The following is a 19,977-nucleotide window of genomic DNA, read 5'->3' as shown; positions in this document are numbered from 1 at the left end:
GGCATTAACCCTGCCGTCACTGGAACAGTTCTGTTCCAACGTTTTGTTTTTACCAGTACCCACCTGCCCAATACAGCACATGGAAATCATGTGAATGGTCAGGACCCCATTTAAAGCCAGAATGAAAATCCTCTCTTGCCCAGGTCTGTCCATGGTGATCACCCATTCATCTGAATGGCTGACATGTAAAACTTCCCAAGCATTTTTGACTCAGTCCCTTTAATGGGTGACAGATTGTATAAAGGGAACGATCTAGATCAGTTTATCAGTTAAATCAAATTCTTAAGGTCGTGAGATCTAGCGAAGAAAGTTAGCTGCAGAGCTTTTAGGCCTATAAGTTATGAAGAAGAGTTTCTATGGATGGGACTTGATATTGCTAGACACTCCACAGATGCTTGATTCAGTGTTAACTTCGGGAACTAATCATTTCCTTCATAATTTAAGTCAACAACACTTTTTTAGTGACTAGGACTAATATAAAAATAAATTATGATGACTAAAACTATAAAATCTATCAACATTTTCATCTAGCTTATCAGTCTGTTTTATTTAAACATTTGTCTATTTAAACATTTGTCTAGAATTTAATGTAGAGATGGTACAAGGTAAGTTAAGTGATATTTGCATTATACTGTAACTAAACCTGTTAGGTTTTATTCTACTGTAGGATTCATCGACTAAAATCTTATGACAGTTGGCTAAAACAAAAAATTTGGACGATTAGAATATGACAATCTTTCGTTATAGTCAAAAGATTAGTACTAAAACTAAATCAAAATTTGCTGTCAATATTAACACTGACTTGACCAGATTGGGGGAATTCAAAGGCACTCACACCAGCCCGGTCCACACTTTGAAACTTGCTTAGATTTACACTACTGAGCTATTTATGAAAAACATGTACCTTTTTGATAAACTTGAGGGAAAAACACATGACGTAGGCTAGTCATTAAGTTAGAAGCTGTAAAAATGGCCAAGAGTAGGGATCTGAGTGGCCTGTGCATCGACCTTTTTCAGCAGGATAATGCATTTTACCACACAGTAAAAAATGCTCAGAAATAGTTTGAGAAACAAAGTGTGCTGACTTGTCCTTCAGATTCCCCAGGGCTCAATCCAATTTCCAGCATCAGTGGACAAGTCCATCCATAGAGGTCCCTCTTTGCATTAAAGGATCTGTTGCTAACCTTCCTTTTATTTAAAAAAAAAAAAAAATGCTATATAAACTGACATAGTTTTGTAGTCATTTGCACCCCCTGTAAAAACTAAGGCTAGCCTAAAATGTTGGCTTGTGCACGGGTATAGCATTTGATTGTAAAGGAATTTATTGTAGTCTAATAAAAAGTGCTGAAATACACCCTGGGCTTTACACGTATTTGACTTGTCAGTTTACTGAGAACAAATGCCTCACAAAATAAGTGAACATTGAATCCCTGTGAATGGACAAGCCTCAGTGCATCGGGAGCATTCACGGTATAGTGGGAGTTGATACCCAATCTTCCAAACTCTGAGAAAGTGTCTAGGGCTAAGGCACTATTGCATTATTACCTCACTACATTATATGAGTTGTTACAATTTATACCAGATCGTACTTAAATTTGGCAAAAGTTCAAAGCAGTATGGACTTAAATCTGACAAATATCCATCAGCAAGTCATGAGGTCAGTGGTTCTAGACTGTACAACATGGAATCTCCAGCATAGTCTGCATTTGTATCACTGGGTTTTAACCATTCAGAAAATCCTTCTGTTTTTCTTGTTTTGTATTTCAATCCTTCGTCATTTCAGCAGATTTAAATAAGTTCTGCTGATGGCTGCAAGCAGGAAAGGGTAGAAGAATTGTAAGGCAATGGTGCATCACCATACCAGAAAACGCAGGATGGCAGTTCTTCTATGGGGAATATTTCACAGACAATCTACAAACATGAATTACTGGCTTGGGTTAAAGCAGTATTTTAGTATTTCTACTTGACCAGACATTCAGATGTCAAAGATCCTTAAGTAATTACTGCTTAGTATCCAGATAATAGTGAACAAGCCTGGAATTTGTTCTCAGTTGCAGCCTGAACAGGGTTTTCTTCTCTGTTCTTCCATGAAAAGACTGAAGCAGTCAATGCTCCATAATAAAGTCTGGATCACAGCTTATCAGAACGGAAGGTGTCCTCTATGGTAGGGTCTGGCAGGACCATTTCAGGGTCACTTAACATACTCAGATTGTCCAAGCTCAAAGGTCCAAGTTTCAGCTCATCATCCAACTGAAATGTATTATCTGTATCAAAGCCCAGCTCGGAAACTCCTGCAACTGCATTACCAATGTCCTTCGATAAACTGTTGCTTGAGTCATCTATGAAGAGAAAACAAAGCAAGCATGAAGACAGTGCTGGCAAAGTCCATTGAAATGTTATGCAAATACATTTCCCTGGGATGGCAAACAATAAGACTGGATAGAAAGCATGTATTATTTACACCTGTTGGATTTCAGCATATTATAATTTACAGGAAGAGTTGTCAGGAAAATAAGAATTTCAGATGATCAATAGATGAAGTGTGATAAATCTGAGGTACAGGTCATTTTAACCCCTTCAGAACATTGGGTTTTTTCTTTTTTGCACTTTTGTTTTTTCCACCTCACCTTGCAAAAATCATAACACTTTCAGTTTTCCACCTAAAGACCCATATGAGGGCTTGTCTTTTTGTGCCACCAATTTCACTTTGTAATGACCTCACTTATTTCACCACAAAATCTATGGCAAAATAAATAAATAAAAAATAAATATGTGTGGGGCAAAAAAAAATAAAATAAATTTGTAAATTTTGGGGCTTCCAAATCTACACAGAGCAGTTTTTAGGAAAAAGTATACCTTATCTACATTCTGTAGGCCCATACAATTAAAATCATACCAAATTTATCTAGATTTCATTTTTGTTTTACTACTTTTAAAAATCATAACTTTTTGTATGGAAATAGCATGTTTAAAATTGTCCTCTTCCAACTCCTATAACTTTTTTATTTATAAATTATTATTTATACTTTTTTTCTTACACTATTTTATAATCCCCATAGGGGACTACTACATGCAATCCTTGGATTGCACACACTGTTCAATGCTATGCCATAGCATAGCATTGATCAGTGTTATCGGTGCTCGATTGCTCCAGGCTGCAGAGGCACCAATCGGACAGTGAGGAGGCAGGTAAGGGCCCTCCCACTGTCCCCTTAGCTGATCGGGACACCGCATTTTCACTGCTGGGATTTTTTTTTTAACATGTTAGATGCAATCAACTTTCATTCTGGCGTCTAAGGGATTAATGCCGGACATCACCGCGATCAATGATATCAGGCTTTAGCCATGGGTCCGAGCAGGACCACCCCGCTATGATGTGGGCTCAGCTTCTGAGCCCCCGTTACAGAAGGGGAGCAGAACAAGGGCGTACAGGTACGCCCTTTGTCCTTAAGTGTTTAAACTAAAATTGTTAGGCTGACCTGTTAGGATAATGTTTGGAATGCTCCCACCGCAATTGGAATACAAATAGCTTGTCCTTAGCTGGAAAGGGTCTTGAAGATTTCCATGACTTCCTCCTAGTCCCATCATGGCTGCCTGAGAGTACTGAAGGTTCATGTTGGGATCGAAGAGATTATTGTTTGGAAGGGAACTGCTAGGATTCCAATACATGTCATACTGTTCTTGCTGTAAAGAAACACAAATATTTCAATCCGATCGGGTTTTACTGTAAATGTATTATCATGTGCTTACTTTGAACGTTCATCACTTTCATCTATACATTCCAACACACATACATACATATATATATATATATATATATATATATACACACATACATATACACACACACACACACACACACACACACATTTATATACATATACAGTGGTCCCTCAACATACGATGGTAATTCATTCCAAACGACCCATCGTTTGTCGAATCCATCGTATGTTGAGGGATTCGTGCAATGTAAAAAGTGCATTTAATACTCACCTGTCGCCGCCGCTCCGGACCACGTCCTCACCGCTACCGATGTTGTCCCGCTGCTCCGGCGTCTTCTTCGGGATCCTCCGGCTTCTTCTGCATCTTCTCCGGTGCCCAGGCCTCGCTTTCTGGTGACGTTATTACGTTGGTGCGCCGGGACGGCGTGCGCAGCGACGTAATAACGACGCCGGAAAGCGAGGCCCGGACCCCGGAGAAGATGCAGAAGACGCCGGAGGATCGCGAAGTGGACCCGTAGCAGCGGGGATAGGTAAGTGTACCTGTCCGGGATGCTTAAACAGCTATCCGACAGCAGCTTTCCGACATGCAATGGCCTCTGAAAGGCCATCCTATGTCGATTTGACATGCGATGGCCTCTGAGAGGCCATCGTATGTCGATCTGATCATATGTCGGGGCCATCGCATGTCGGGGGGTTACTGTGTCTGTGTGTATATATATACACACATATATACACACACAGTCCCAGAACAATGCAACACTACTTATCCAATCCAATGTAAAAGACGGTGCAAGTGTCCCTTAGGACTTGCTCAGAGTCCATTCACTGACAAGAACCAAAACCAGGCGCAGCACTCCTACAAAAAAGGTGATTTAATGTCTGCCAGCATTAAATCACCTTTTGTGTTGGTCTGCTGCGCCTGGTTTTGGTTCATATATATATTTCAATCCCACAGCCACTGCTGACCTGTCTGTTTTAGTAAATACTTCTATTCACCATAAAATAGCTATTCTGAAATACCTTTTCTTATAGATGTGTATAACTGTTACCCCTATATCCTCTGTGCCACTGTCAGCTTTGTGTGGACAGCTTTACATAGTGTAGAGAAAATCTCCAACTGGTGACACCAATTGGCTATTTAGTAGAAAATTTATAGAATATATAGAAAAAGTTGCCCAAAACAGAAAACCGTTCAACAGAAAGACATGTAAGCAAAATAAGCTAAGCTGATAGTATTCATTTAGAAGTAAATGATTCACACAATTAAAAAATGATCTCTTAATGCAGCTGACAGATTATACTCTTATCTCCTATCCCGTAGGAGACTTAAGAATATATACATAATATTCAGCAGTAAAACTAACCTGCTGCCACGGACATTTCCCCTGTTTTGTGGGCTGTTGCTGATCAAAGAAAGCATCTGAAAAGAAGCCACTTAGGGTGCTCTAAAGAACAAACAAAAAGAAAATGCCACATATATAACATAATACAGGAAGCAATAAACTTTCACAACTCCATATAAATTGCAGATATTAAACATATATAATTCCTTTAAGAGAATACTGTAGTTTTACATATAAGGACCAAACATAATAATAGATTTTTAACTACTAATGGGGTATTTTGGCCTTACACATCTTATCCCCTATACAAAGAATAGGGGAAATGATGTCTGATTGCAGGGGCCCCTGCGATCTCGGTGCAGCCTCCGGCATTCTGTGCAGGGCGCTGCCTCAGAGACAGAGACATGATGTCACGGCCACGCCCACTCCATTCATGTCTATGGGAGGGGGCGTGACGGCCGTGTACTCCTTTAGATAGGGGATAAGATGTATAAGGCCGGATTACCCCTTTAAAGGGGTATTCCAGGCAAAACCTTTTTTTTATATATCAACTGGCTCCGGAAAGTTAAACTGATTTGTAAATCACTTCTATTAAAAAATCTTAATCCTTCCAATAGTTATTAGCTTCTGAAGTTTTCTGTCTAACTGCTCAATGATGATGTCACGTCCCGGGAGCTGTGCATGATGGGAGAATATCCCCATAGGAACTGCACAGCTCCCGGGAAGTGAGTCATCAGAGAGCAGTTAGACAGAAAACAACTCAACTTCATAAGCTAATAACTATTGGAAGGATTAAGATTTTTTAATAGAAGTAATTTACAAATCTGTTTAACTTACCGGAGCCAGTTGATATATAAGAAAAAGTTTTGGCCTGGAATACCCCTTTAATTCCTAGTGGCCTTCAATTCTATATAACAGCAGTAAAGCAAGAGCTACTCTGCTATGGACAACTGCACCAGTCTTCCCCTATACAGGTTTTGATAAACCTACCCCAAGTCTCTTCTAGCCATTAACAGGATGGGGTACCAGTGTGGGCCCTCAGTAACTGCACCCCCCCCCCCCCAATGTGGTGAAATAAATTGCAACAACTTTGCTACTGCGCCATTTCTTCACCCCCACTAAATCAACCACCCTGAGGGCCCAGTGATTATAGTACAAAGAGGACTCACGTGCAAGGAGTTCCCTTCCCTGTACACTTGATATATACTACCTATTAACATGTTACCTGTGGGGACTTAAACTTGAGCTAATGCAGTGATGACAATGTATAGTTTCTCATAGCTTCTATTACATCAAAGACTTTAAGATGTCAGACTGATAGACATATGGACAGAGTGTGATAGCAGAAGTGTACACAATTATATGGCCATATCACATACATAAAAAATAATATATTGTGCACTGTGCAGGATTTTATTAGCAGGAATAAGAATGTGTCCTTATCTTAAAAGTTCATCTGCAAAGATTACTTAGAAAGGATCAGGAAATCTATTGAGTAATGGATGAGTGATTTGTGCAGACAAAAGAAAAGAATATAAACAGCTGTAGATACCACCCTAGCAGTGTACTCACATTTGCCAAGTTTAAGTCCAATGGAGGACACGGTACAGGTGAGGGAGGCTGAAAGTTCGGAGACTCTGTGGATTCCTGAACATGTTGCTGTGTATGCTGATGTGAGTGTTGAGACTGTTCTTGGTATAAAGGATAAGGGGGAGGAGGTTCTAAAGGAGGAAGAGAAAGCGGATTCCTGTCCAGACTCATACCCTAGAAAATAAAAATGGATACAGAAAATAACTACACAATTCCGTGTATAATCAAGTAGCCAACATAAAGTATACGCAATTACATGTCAAACACATGCTGGTGGCTCCTTCCTTTTCCAGGATATGTCAATTGGTCACAAAGAGAAATATATCCTGAACAACTCTTCCCCTGATGGCTTTGGTAGATGATAGCTTATCTATCCATAGTGGGTCTGGCTGCTAGGGCCTTTACCGATCATGAGTATGAAGGTCCTGAGTGCCCTTGTTTAAATGGAGTGGAAGTTGTGAATGTGCACTGCCGCTCAGTTATACTCTATTGGCCACCCACCAATAATAGACTATTGCAGTAGTATAGAAGAACGTATGATTTTCCATGAAAAGCTGCATAAAAGCCCAAACTACAAGGGTTGTTTACCTTGTTACCAAAATATGACCAATAGTAACCAGAACCAGTGCAGACTATATGCAAAGCTTAACTGCTGAACCAGAAAACACCTATATAGATTGCTGCTTAGCAGGGAATTATTCTTTCATTTTTTTTTTTTAATAGGCCATGCTAACTAGGCATTCAACTAAAGATTCTATCATATAAGAATCCAAGGTACAAGAGCAGTGTTCACTAGAATCATTTATCTTATTATAAATCCAATAAACATTGTCAAACTTCAACAGTGACATTTTGACCAATAAGGTCATTGTCAAAGCCCTCATCTTGTAGATTGTGAGCTCTCGCAGGAAGGGCGCTGTCTCCCTCTATATAAGAATGTCATTTACTCTGTTTCATGTTCATTGTACTTGTGTTTTTATATGTATTTAAATCTTGTTATCATATGTACTGCGTCATATTAAAAGCCAAAAGAGTAGATCACAATTTTTTTTTGTCTTTTTAAGTCTCTTTTTGCTTGACAAAGACCATATTGGCAGGAATGTGGATTTATTTTGCTACTTTTTAATGGATTCATAATAAAGAGGAATTTTATCTTGGGACACTGGTCCAGTGCTTGGATTCTTCATATATCATAAGAGTAAGTGACCAGGTGGAAGGCCACACTAAAGGAAGCACAGAGATTTTCTTGAGACAAACTACTATAAAGACTCTTAAAAAGCTGTAGTAAATATTCTGACACAGATGACTAGTTGGTGTCTTACCTGTGAATTAAGAGGAATACTCATTGGGCTGGTGGGAGAGAACTGTCCACTAATGCACCTATTAGATTCCATGCTTTGAGTCAAGGTGAGTGGGCTGACAGGTGTATGCCTTCTCCTTGGGGAACTGCCAAGTGTGGCCGTTGAGAGAGAGGGGTTGCTGAGTGATGCCAGGCGAAGAGACTGGTGAAGGGATTGATTTGGGCGGCCAGACGGAGGTCCGTGGTTGTTTACAGGAGAAGCCATAGAACTATTGTTGGGCGTTGCGTGTATGGATGGATTGCTACGAGTGTTCTGCAAACCTGTATTAAAATAAGGAAAAACAATGATCCTATAAAAATTGAATTGTGCATTACATGCAGTCATCCAGGAAATACATCAGGGGTAATCACCCGGAAGCTGTGGGCTCACTGCTAGGGTTGTGAGAGAAAGCACTTTAAAACAAGAAACGTGATCAAAGTCACAGAGTAGTAGAAGGATGTCTTTTTTTTATATCGGTATCCTCAGTTAAAGCTATCAATAATAGAATATACAAATTAGTATAGAGCTATAGTTTTTTCTTTCCCCCCATTTTAATTTTCAGCACCTGCTACAAGCTTTACACTAATGGTACAAATGATTGGCTCTCTTTACAGTTTCTTATACATGTCCAAAGTTTCAAAGAAATCTGTAAAGTAAGAGTCTTTAAAGATAGGAATTAGAAAGATCTGATTTTCCCAAACAAGTCCCTATTCACTGGCATATAATAGCAGTATTATCAAGAACTACTTGGTGAAACTTGAACACTTGCATACTGAAGTAAGAGAGTGGGCCATGTGGCACAAAGACCCTATTGAAAAAGGCAAAGCTTTCCATCCATAGGGCTTTTTTTTCTTTTTAATTATTATTATTTCTGGCTCACCCCTTTGCACTGCTATAGCGCAATCCCTGCTACTAGGTTTCTAATATGCTTCCATATATAACATTAATTTCACATTACATTATAAAGTAATGTAATAATGATCAAAGCTTAAATGCACGTTAACGTTTCATGCAACTTTTGCTCAACTAATACCATGAGCACTCTCAAATTTATTGTCTTAAGACACATTTGTAGGGGGTAAAAAAGCAAATGTTTCATCCAGTAGGTGTCTCACTTCTACTGAATGTGCAGTTAACAGCTGTTTGAGCCTGTCTCTAGTAACAAAAACACCAAGATGGAACACAGTAAGTGGGGGCAGGGGTTTGTGCAGAAGAAAGCCTAGACAGTATGAAAGCAAAGCATAGCCTGTCTGCTTCCTCCAGAGAGTTCACATTGTAACAGAAAAGTGAAATCAAGGCTTTCCTCTCATCTCTGACCACCCATTCAGCTCTGGGCATCTGCCTCTACTGCAGCTTGTAATCATTATTATCAGCATTCACTGCTTAGACCTAGGCTGCTTTAACCCCTCAAGGACCAGGCCATTTTACACCTTAGGACCAGAGCGTTTTTTGAACATCTGACCACTGTCACTTTAAAGATTAATAACTCTGGGATTCTTTTAGTTATTATTCTGATTCTGAGATCGTTTTTTCGTGACATATTCTACTTTATTTTGGTGGTAAATTTTCGGCGTTACTTGCATCCTTTTTTGGTGAAAATTTAGCATTTTTCTAACTTTGAAGCTTTCTGCTAGAGACGAGCGAACTTACAGTAAATTCGATTCGTCACGAACGTCTCGGCTCGGCAGTTTATGACTTTTCCTGCATAAATTAGTTCAGCCTTCAGGTGCTCCCGTGGGCTGGAAAAGGTGGATACAGTCCTAGGAGACTCTTTCCTAGGACTGTATCCACCTTTTCCAGCCCACCGGAGCACCTGAAAGCTGAACTAATTTATGCAGGATAAGCATCAACTGCCGAGCCGAGAAGTTCGTGACGAATCGAATTTACTGTAAGTTCGCTCATCTCTACTCTCTGCTTGTAAGGAAAATGGATATTCCCAACAAATTGTATTTTTATTCACAAATACAATATGTCCACTTTATGTTAGCATCATAAAATGGACATATTTTTGCTTTTTGAAAAAATTAGAGGGCTTCAAAGTAAAGCAGCAATTTTCAAAAATTTCATGAAAATTGCTAAATCTGAAGGGACAGATGTTACAGAACTACAACTCCCAGCATGCCTGGGCAGTCTAGGCATGCTGAGAGTTGTAGTTTGGCAACATCTGGAGGGCTACCGTTTGGGCACCACTGTAACAGTGGTCTCCAAACTGTGACCCTCCAGATGTTGCAAAACTACAACTCCCAGCATGCCCAGACAGCCAAAGCCATGCTGGGAGTTGCAGTTTGGCCTACTGGTTGCCACAGTAAAGATCACTTTACTTTCACTTTCAATTCCCCCCTCCCCCACAGTAGTTTCCCTACCTGACCCAGGATCCAGCAGTCTCCAGCAACAATCGGGGTCTCCAGGCATCTTCTCCTGCAGGTACCAACCTCCATCTTCTTCCCACGATCCCCTCGACATCCAGGGGTGGCCAGAACGGGGGGTTGCCATGGCAACCCACTGTCCTGCTCTGCCATTGGTCAGAATCAATTCTGACCAATGGCAGGGGATAGGAGGAAATCGCAGCATTGCGACTTCACTCCTACCCTTCAGGATGATCTGGGCTGTCACTGACAGGTCAGATCATCACAATTTTCCGGGTGATCGGGCCACCAGAGACCCGATCAGCCCGGAATAGGAGAAAATCGCATGTCTGAATTGACATGCGTTTTTCTGCGATCGCCGACGTGGGGGGGGGGGGGATTTCATCAGGAATGCCGTTTCGATCTCTGCTCGGTGCGCGGCAGAGACCGGAGAAACACCAGGTCCTTAAAGCCCAGGGTGCGGGGATGTTCCAGAATGTCCTTGGTCCTTAATAGGTTAAAGAGGTACTGTTTTTTTTTTTTGTTTTTTTAAATCAACTGGTGCCAGAAAGTTATACAGATTTGTAAATTACTTCTATTAAAAAATCTTAATCCTTCCAGTACTTATTAGCTGCTGAATACTACAGGAGGAAATTATTTTCTTTTTTGGAACACAGAGCTCTCGGCTGACATCACAAGCACAGTGCTCTCGGCTGACATCTCTGTCCATTTTAGGAACTGTCCAGAGCAGAATATGTTTGCTATTGGAATTTTCTCCTACTCTGGACATTTCTTAAAATGGACAGAGATGTCAGCAGAGAGCACTGTGCTCGTGATTCAGCAGGGAGCTCTGTGTTCCAAAAAGAAAATAATTTCTTCTAGTATTCAGCAGCTAATAAGTACTGGAAGGGTTAAGATGTTTTAATAGAAGTCATTTCCAAATATGTTTAACTTTCTGGCACCAGTTGATTTAAAAGAAAAAAAAAAAAAAAGTTTTCCACCGGAGTACCACCTTACTTGCTGTAGCCCCCTCCCTCCCCTTAGTTAAGCCTGTCATCATCAGAAGCTCACCACTGAGTAGACCAGAGCTGCAGAGAGGCCATTGTTGTTTTTCCCTCTATACTCACACAGCACATTGCAAAGTCAGTGTTTCAAACTGGCTGTCAATCAAATTTGACTCACTACATTAGTCGATGATCTAAAATTCTGATGTTTGGCCAAGACGTCAAAACTTTTTTTTTTCAAATAATAGTAACTCTTTAGGAAATTTTCCTTCTTATTTATTAAATGCAATGAAAAGTAATTTTTACAATCTTCAATCTAAATGTTGTGGTAACCATATGCAAACTGTTTACAATAAGATAGTTCCGAAATATGAAATTAATAACACTGACCTGAAGAGCCACTGATGCCCAGATGAGTCATAGCAGCAGGAAGTCCACCTGTGCTATTCTCTGCACCCATATTCCCATACGCGGTGTCATCTGGGTCCAGTGGTGTTGGCAGAGGAGACGGAAAATGCAGATTTGTAAGATCTGGCAGTGATCCACCTGTGTTGAGGTTCCCCTGGAAATGTGAAAGGCCAGCGTTGGGATCTGAAGATGGAAAAACTCTGAAAAAGGGTAGAATCAAAAAAATAAAATGTCAAAATCCTTGTCAGTTAACAAAGGTAAGCTGGACATCATAAACGTTTTAAGAAACAAAAAAAAGTTTTTTCTTTCTTTTTTTTTTTTTATAGAAACTTATTTCTCTCAATGAACTGTAATATGGAACACAGCCCAATTGTGGTAATGCTTTATGGAAAAAACAAAAACAAAAAAACAAACAAACCTACAGTACCTTTCAAACCTTAGGCTAGGTTTACATATACCCGGCATTCGACTCCGCCGAGACTGGATGAAAATTGCCACAACTGATGCACCAACTGATGCCAGAAGTGCATCAGTTGTGCATCATCCGGTGTCCATTGTTTCTGATCGCCGGACGGAGGAATGCAGCAAGATGCGTTCCCCTGTCTGTACCGGTCCATCAAGTCCAATCATCCAGCGTCTAAACTGAGTCACCGGATGATTATGAAAGGTCCCATTCAAATGGGATCGGTTCTGGCTTCATGTTCCCATCAGGGGAAGAGGGAACTGAGAACTAATGCCGGACATATGTAAAGAGGGCCTTATTAAATAAAACAAACAGGAAAAGAAGTAAAATGTTGTCATTACTATGTCTAAGCAGGACAAAAATATAAAAAGTGGGACGGAGAAAACAAATTCCTTTAACCCCTGAGTACAGATCACGGCATCTGCTGCAATGTGCATGTTAAAATAGATGATCAGATCGCCCGCAGCGATCCGATCATTTGTAATGGCATCCTCCGTCCGTCTCCTCGGGTCTTCTGCTTTGGTCTGAGATTAAGCAGACCAGAGCAGAAGATGACCAATAATACTGATCAGTGCTATGCTCTATGCATAGCACTGAACAGTATTAGCAATCAAATGATGGCTATGGATAGTCCTCTATGGGGACATAAAAAGTGTATAAAAAATCAGTCTTTCCCATTTTACCCCCAAAAAGCGTAACATTTTTTTAAATAAACATATTTGGTATCGCCGCATGCGTAAATGTCCGAACTATCAAAATATAATGTTAATGATCCCGTACGGTGAACGGCGTAAATGTAAAAAAAAAAAAAAAAAAAAAATCCAAAAATGCTACTTTTTTTTGTCACATTTTATTCCAAAAAATCCACAGACTAGTATGAGGGCTTGTTTTTTGCGCGACCAGTTGTCCGTTGTAATGCCATCACTCATTTTACCATAAAATGTATGGCGTAACCAAAAAAATACTATTTGTGTGGGGAAATTAAAAAGAAAACTGCAATTTTGCAAATTTTGGAAGGTTTCGTTTTCACGCCATACAATTTATGGTAAAAATGATGTGTTCTTTATTCTTTGAGTCAATACGATTAAAATGATATCCATGATAATATACTTTTCTATTACTGTTGCACTTAACGCAAACTGTTTAACCAAAATCCCGTCTAAAATCCCTCTATTTTGAAGACCTATAACCTTTTCATTTTTCCGTATAAGCGGCGGTACGAGGGCTCATTTTGTGCGACGTGATCTGTACTTTTTATTGATAACATATTTGCTTATATAAAACTTTTAATACTTTCTTAATTTTTTTTGGAATAAAAGGTTATTAAAAAAAGCAGCTATTTTGGACTTTTTTTTAACGTTCACGCCATTCACCGAGCGGTATCATTAACATTTTATTTTAATAGTTGGGATATTTACACACGCGAAGATACATAATATGTATATAAAATATTTTTTTTTTACACTTTTTGGAAGTGAAATAGGGAAAATGGGACAATTTACGTTTTTATTGGGGGAGGGGGTTTTTCACTTTTTTTTTTTAACTTTCCCCATAGGGGACTATTTATAGCAATCATTCGATTGCTAATACTGTTCAGTGCTATTCATAGGACATAGCACTGATCAGTATTATCGGTCATCTTCTGCTCTGGTCTGCTCGATCACAGACCAGAGTATAAGACCCGTGGAAGGCAGCGGAGGCAGATGAGGGGACCTCTATCTGCCATGCTGGATGATCGGATCGCCACGGCAATGCTGCGGGCGTTCCGATCATCCATTTTAGTGTTCGCAATGCTGCAGATGCTGTGATCTGTATTGATCATGGCATCTGAGGGGTTAATGGCGGACATCCGCACGATTGCGGATGTCCGCCATTACGGGCGGGTCCATGATGCTCGCGGTTATGCATAGGACATAAATGTATGTCCTGGTGCATTAAGTACCAGCTCACAGGACGTACATTTACGTCCTGCGTCGTTAAGGGGTTAAAGGACATCTGTAGCGCAATATAACTTATCCCTATCCGTAGGATAGGGGATAAGTTATAGATCGCGGGGGTCTAAGTGCTGGGGCCCCCCGGGATCTCCGGGGCGGGGCCGCAGCAGTATGCTGGAAAGGGAGTGTTCCATCCCTGCATGACATGGCGGCCAACACGCCCCCTCCATGTACCCCATAGAGATACATGGAGGGGGCGTTTCTGCCACGGCTTTCTGCTGGGGAAGAAACTTCACTTCCTGCAGACTGCCACGGCCCCGTCCAGGAGATCCCGGGGGGCCCCAGCGCTCGGACCCCCGCGATCTATAACTTATCCCCTATCATTTGGATAGGGGATAAATTATTTTACGATGGAATACTCCTTTAAGGTTAAAATGGGCTTGGTCCTTAAAGGGGTACTTCGCCCCTAGACATCTTATCCCCTATCCAAAGGATAGGGGATAAGATGTCAGATCGCCGCGGTCCCGCTGCTGGGGAGCCCTGGGATCCCCGCTGCGGCACCGCGCTATCATTACTGCACAGAGCGAGTTCTCTCTGTGCGTAATGACGGGCAATACAGGGGCCGGAGCATCCTTACGTCACGGCTCCGCCCCTCGTGACGTCACGGCCCGCCCCATTCAATACAAGTCTATGGGAGGGGGCGAGGCAGTCGTCACGCCCCCTCCCATAGACTTGCATTAAGGGGACAGGCTGTGATGTCACGAGGGGCGGAGCCATGATGTCACGCTGCTCCGTCCCCCATATCGCCCGTCATTACGCACAGAGCGAACTCGCTCTGTGCAGTAATGATAGCGCAGTGCCGCAGCGGGGATCCCAGGGCTCCCCAGCAGCGGGACCGCAGCGATCTGACATCTTATCCCCTATCCTTTGGATAGGGGATAAGATGTCTAGGGGCGAAGTACCCCTTAAAGGGGTTAAATGGGTATTCCCGTAATGTTGCTAGGATATGACAAAACATTCTAATTGGTGAAAGATTGACAATGGAAACCCCAGTCAATTTTGCTATTGGCTTTTCTATAGATTTTTTGGCCTACCCATTACAGTAGGCATGGTACTGTATAACTAATAAGTATGGTTTGTATATATGTGGCTTTTATGGCTGTGGATTAGACTTCTTTGCTGCTAATATCACCCACTGCACAGGGTAAAATCCTCTGTAAAGATTTGTGGTAAATTTGTGCTGTTGCATCTCCTCACTCCTGATGGCACAATGGGCAGAAAAGTATTCATATGAGTTTACAATCTTAGAAAGTTATCCCCTATACACAGGAAAGGTGGCTAAATATCTGACTGCGGGGGTCAGAGACATTGCACAAGACTAGCTCCATTATAAGTCTATGGAGTTCATTTCATGCAGAGAGATGGAAACGGCAGTGAACTAGAGAATAAAGTGCATAACTGCGTGCTTCTCTTGACTATATATTTTTTTGCTAACTTATAAATGTTTCCTATAGCCCAATAACATAAATCTTACTGCTGTACATTTATTCTGCTATTTCCTATAAAGATTTTATATTTCAATACAGTAGATATCTTTTTTTCCCCGGTGGTTTTGTTTCAGCACGTACTTGATGCCTGGGACTTCACAGGATCGAGGACGAGAAGTCATGGACTGGACCTAAAATAGATATTGGGAGAAAAAACACAAGTTCACCTACAATTCAACTAAGTGTTTGTGAACTGGAAACATCTATTTTGTTTACAATATGACAATTTGTAACGTTCTACTCAGAGCAAATGTTTGGTGCTTCTTACTTACAACAGTCTATATGTTCAGTCTTCTTTCATGAGCATAAAAAAATCATATTACAGAGCAGTATCCTTGAGAAACACTATGAAACAATCCCCAATTAAATATCTAACAATACTAATGAATTACATTCCACAAAGTTTTAAATGGAAGAATCCCAGAATAGCGACATTAGGATCAAAGAACAGGAAATCTGAAGGGTCACAAGCAAATGGAAGAACAACTCTCAGTCACTGGTTTTAGATGATGGAAAACATACATTATAAAGAGAGGAGGAAAGAAAACAGGGAGTCATCAGAGATAACAGGATACATAAATAGTGGAAAGGACTATAGGAGTTCCTGGGATAAATAAGAGTAATGGACGACAAGCATGTGAAGCAAATAGTATGTCAAATGAGTAATGTGGTATATGCTATACTTATTTGGTATTGATCATTGGTTGAAATCGAAATCATAGATCAAAAACTACATTCATACTTCTAACAGCTAAGGCTGGGTCCACACTACGTTTTGTCCCATACGGGAGCGCATACGGCAGGAGGGAGCTAAAACCTCGCGCTCCCGTATGTAACCGTATGCGCTCCCGTATGCCATTCACTTCAATGAGCCGACCGGAGTGAAACGTTCGGTCCGGTCGGCTCATTTTTGCGCCGTATGCGCTTTTACAACCGGACCTAAAACCGTGGTTGACCACGGTTTTAGGTCCGGTTGTAAAAGCGCATACGGCGCAAAAATGAGCCGACCGGACCGAACGTTTCACTCCGGTCGGCTCATTGAAGTGAATGACATACGGGAGCGCATACGGTCACATACGGGAGCGCGAGGTTTTAGCTCCCTCCTGCCGTATGCGCTCCCGTATGGGACAAAACATAGTGTGGACCCAGCCTTAGCCTGCCATCACACCATATTCAGAAGATATGCTCTGCAGCATGTATGTTTAGCAATAATCTGAAGGGAGCTGAGTAGAAAGGAATCAGTCTGAAATGTAAAGATATACAAAAGAACAGATCTAATGAATTTAGTACAAAAATTGCCTTAGCCTAGGTTTCTCAATGTTATCTAATGTACAATTATCCCTTCATACAATGTCATGTCATAGAGTCAGAAGTTTTGAAAAGTGGGGGTACAGGTGATGCTATACCCCACTGATCGCTAAAATGAAGGGGCTATGTGACCCGTTGGTTCTGATCAGTTCAGCAGATCAGTTCTCCATATGGAGCTGCAAGAGCAGTTGTTAGATACACATTGGGTAAGTCGATCATTGGGGCACATTACCTCACCAATCCACAGTTTAACATATAACTATGGAGCCTCAAAAGTTTAAAGGGAATGTGTCAAATATGTTATTATTATTATTTTTTTAACCTTTTAAGGACGCCCTGCATCCCGAGTCCTTAAGGACGAAGGGAATATGGATACGCCCGTGGAAATTCCGGTCCCCGCCACTAGCCGGTTGGGGACCGGATCGGGATGCCTGCAGAAATCATTCAGCTGGCACCCCGGCACATCGCCCAGGGGGGTCCTGAGACCCCCCCCCCCATGTCGGCGATCGGAGAAAATCGCATGTCAATTCAGACATGCGATTTTCTCCAATTCCGGGCTGATCGGGTCTCTGGTGACACGATCACCTTGAAAATAGGGATGATCGGAGTTGTCAGTGACAGCCCCGATCAATCAGCCTAAGGGATAGGAGTGAGGTCGCAGTGTTGTGATCTCCTCCTATCCCCTGCCATTAGTCAGAACGGAGGGAGAAATGAAAGTGAAAGTAATGTGATCTTTACTGTGGCAACCACTAGGAAAGCCGGACTGCAACTCCTAGCATGCCCAGACAGCCCAAGGCTGTCTGGGCATGCTGGGAGTTGTAGTTTTGCAACATCTGGAGGGTCACAGTTTGGTGACCACTGTTACAGTGGTGCCCAAACGGTAGCCCTACAGATGTTGCCAAACTACAACTCTCAGCCTTCCTAGAACACCCAGGCATGCTGGGAGTTGTAGTTCTGTAACATCTGTTCCTTCAAATTTTGCAATTTTCATGACATTTTTGAAAATTGCTGCTCTATTTTTCAAAAAGTAAAAATATGTCCATTTTATGATGCCAACATAAAGTGGACATATTGTATTTGTGAATAAAAATACAATTTATTTGGAATATCCATTTTCCTTACAAGTAATTTTTCTAAATTTTCATGAAATTTGGGGATTTTTCACCAAGAAAGGATGCAAGTAACGCCGAAAATTTACCACCAAAATAAAGTAGAATATGTCACGAAAAAACTATCTCAGAATCAGAATATCCGCTAAAAGCGTTTTAGAGTTATTAACGCTTAAAGAGACAGTGGTCAGAATTGCGAAAAAGGGCTCAGTCCTTAAGGTGAAAAGGGGCTCAGTCCTTAAGGGTTTAAGAGGCTAAATATTTTTGGAAATATTTAAAAAAATGTTATACTTGTCACAAAATATGAAAAATGTAATAATAACTTGTTATATCTCCCACTGTTGACCAGCAGAGGAATCTGGTGAAAGCAAGCAACTTGTCTGGCTGCTGCAAATTAGACCTCGCCTGTCTACCATCCTCCTCTGTCTATTTGCAAAAGGAGAGGGGGTTCTGTAGTTTTCTCAATTTCACTGTCACCATTTTGTTCGTGTCTGAAGAGTGGTAAAGAACAGACTAGATGTTTCTTGATAGGTCACTGCTCCTCACTGACTTCAAGAAAATGGCACTGGCTCCCCCTTTCATTTCACCTAGCCTGTGCTATGCATATGTGCAGTAAGCGGCCCATGCTTTTCTATGAGACACTCTCAGTCTTAACTTTCTTATGCCTGCCATATAGCAACTGTGTAGGTGTTGTGAAGTGACACACCACAAAGAGGCTACAGTAATGGCAGTGCCCAGTACACACTTTATTAATAAATAACATTAAAGGACATCTGCAGCAAAATGCAACTTATCCCCTATCCACAGGATAGGGGATAAGTGTTCGATCGCGGGGGGTCCGACCGCTGGGACCCACCGCGATCTCCTGCATGGGGCCACGGCTCTCCCGTGCAGGAGTGCCTGCTGCAGAGTGACATTGCGGGCGACATGCCCCCTCCATGTTTCTCTATGGAAGAGGCAGGGAGGCAGTGTTCGTGCCTCCCCGCCTCTGTGAAGGAGGCGTACCGTCGACCTCACATACAGCAGCAATGCGGGGCCCCATTTGGGAGATCGACGGGGCTTCCAGTAGTCTGACCCCCCGCGATCAGACACTTATCCCCTATCCTGTGGATAAGTTGTATTTTGCTGCAGATGTCATTTAAAACTACAATGTCCTAAAACAAAATACATAAATGAAATACTTTATCTTAATTTTATAAAAAATTCATAAAATTGTGACATTCCCTTTAATACAGCGATAGCTACATCTTAATAAAGTGGACCTGTTGGCGGGAAAACTAAAAACGGAGGTGTAAATAATGCCATGTCATAAGGCTGGTCATCAGGATAAAAGGCAAATCATTTTTCTCTCATTAGCCCCTTTGAGCACAGAGGTATAAGTCTTCTTGTTAATATGCTAATGAAATGAAGCTCAAGAGTTCAGGGGTGTTTCCCAGCATGGCAAGACGCCAAGGTTGGTCAGCCCAGCCTCACTTATTCTTAGTCTCTCTTCCTGTCTGATGTCAATAAAGGGATGGAGGGGGGGGGGGGGGTCGATGTATGCTAGTGGCCATAGAGGTGATGAGTAAGAGGAGATGGTCTGGTCCCTTGGCTTGTAAGCCTCATTTGCATATTAACAAAAAGGTTTATATTATTCTATTAGAGAGGACCTGGAATCCTGATGAAAAGTCCAATAAAGCCAAGGGCTTACTTGCACCCCTGTATCGCTGCTGGCAGGTCCTTATTAAAGACCATGTAAAGAGGACTTTTAAAAAAGCATTTTACTAGTTCAAGAGCTGTAGAGATAGCCAGGATCGCTGTGAAATTTCAGCTCTGAAGCATAAAAAAAATAAAATACTGCACTAGTCTATCATACAGTGTGTTA

At 41.4% G+C, this 19,977-nt stretch overlaps 1 protein-coding gene across 3 annotated transcripts in view; it reads right to left on the bottom strand.

Annotated features, from left to right (window-relative positions):
- Nucleotides 1–1,202: 1,202 nt before the first annotated feature.
- CRTC3 (CREB regulated transcription coactivator 3) overlaps nt 1,203–19,977 on the bottom strand; it is a 121,649-nt gene continuing 102,874 nt past the window's right edge. For all 3 annotated transcript variants that reach the window (XM_056572120.1, XM_056572121.1, XM_056572122.1), the window contains 7 exons: nt 15,778–15,827; nt 11,735–11,952; nt 7,978–8,276; nt 6,638–6,829; nt 5,087–5,167; nt 3,480–3,684; nt 1,203–2,339 (listed from right to left, as the gene is read on the bottom strand). In XM_056572120.1, the coding sequence (XP_056428095.1) occupies nt 2,131–2,339; nt 3,480–3,684; nt 5,087–5,167; nt 6,638–6,829; nt 7,978–8,276; nt 11,735–11,952; nt 15,778–15,827 (1,254 nt within the window). In that variant the 3' untranslated portion in view covers nt 1,203–2,130. The remainder of the gene's footprint in view (nt 2,340–3,479; nt 3,685–5,086; nt 5,168–6,637; nt 6,830–7,977; nt 8,277–11,734; nt 11,953–15,777; nt 15,828–19,977) is intronic.

Source organism: Hyla sarda, chromosome 4, assembly GCF_029499605.1.
Source record: "Hyla sarda isolate aHylSar1 chromosome 4, aHylSar1.hap1, whole genome shotgun sequence".
NCBI lineage: Eukaryota > Metazoa > Chordata > Amphibia > Anura > Hylidae > Hyla > Hyla sarda.
The sequence above is the reverse complement of the archived record's forward strand: the minus strand, read 5'-3'. Positions and strand labels throughout refer to the sequence as shown.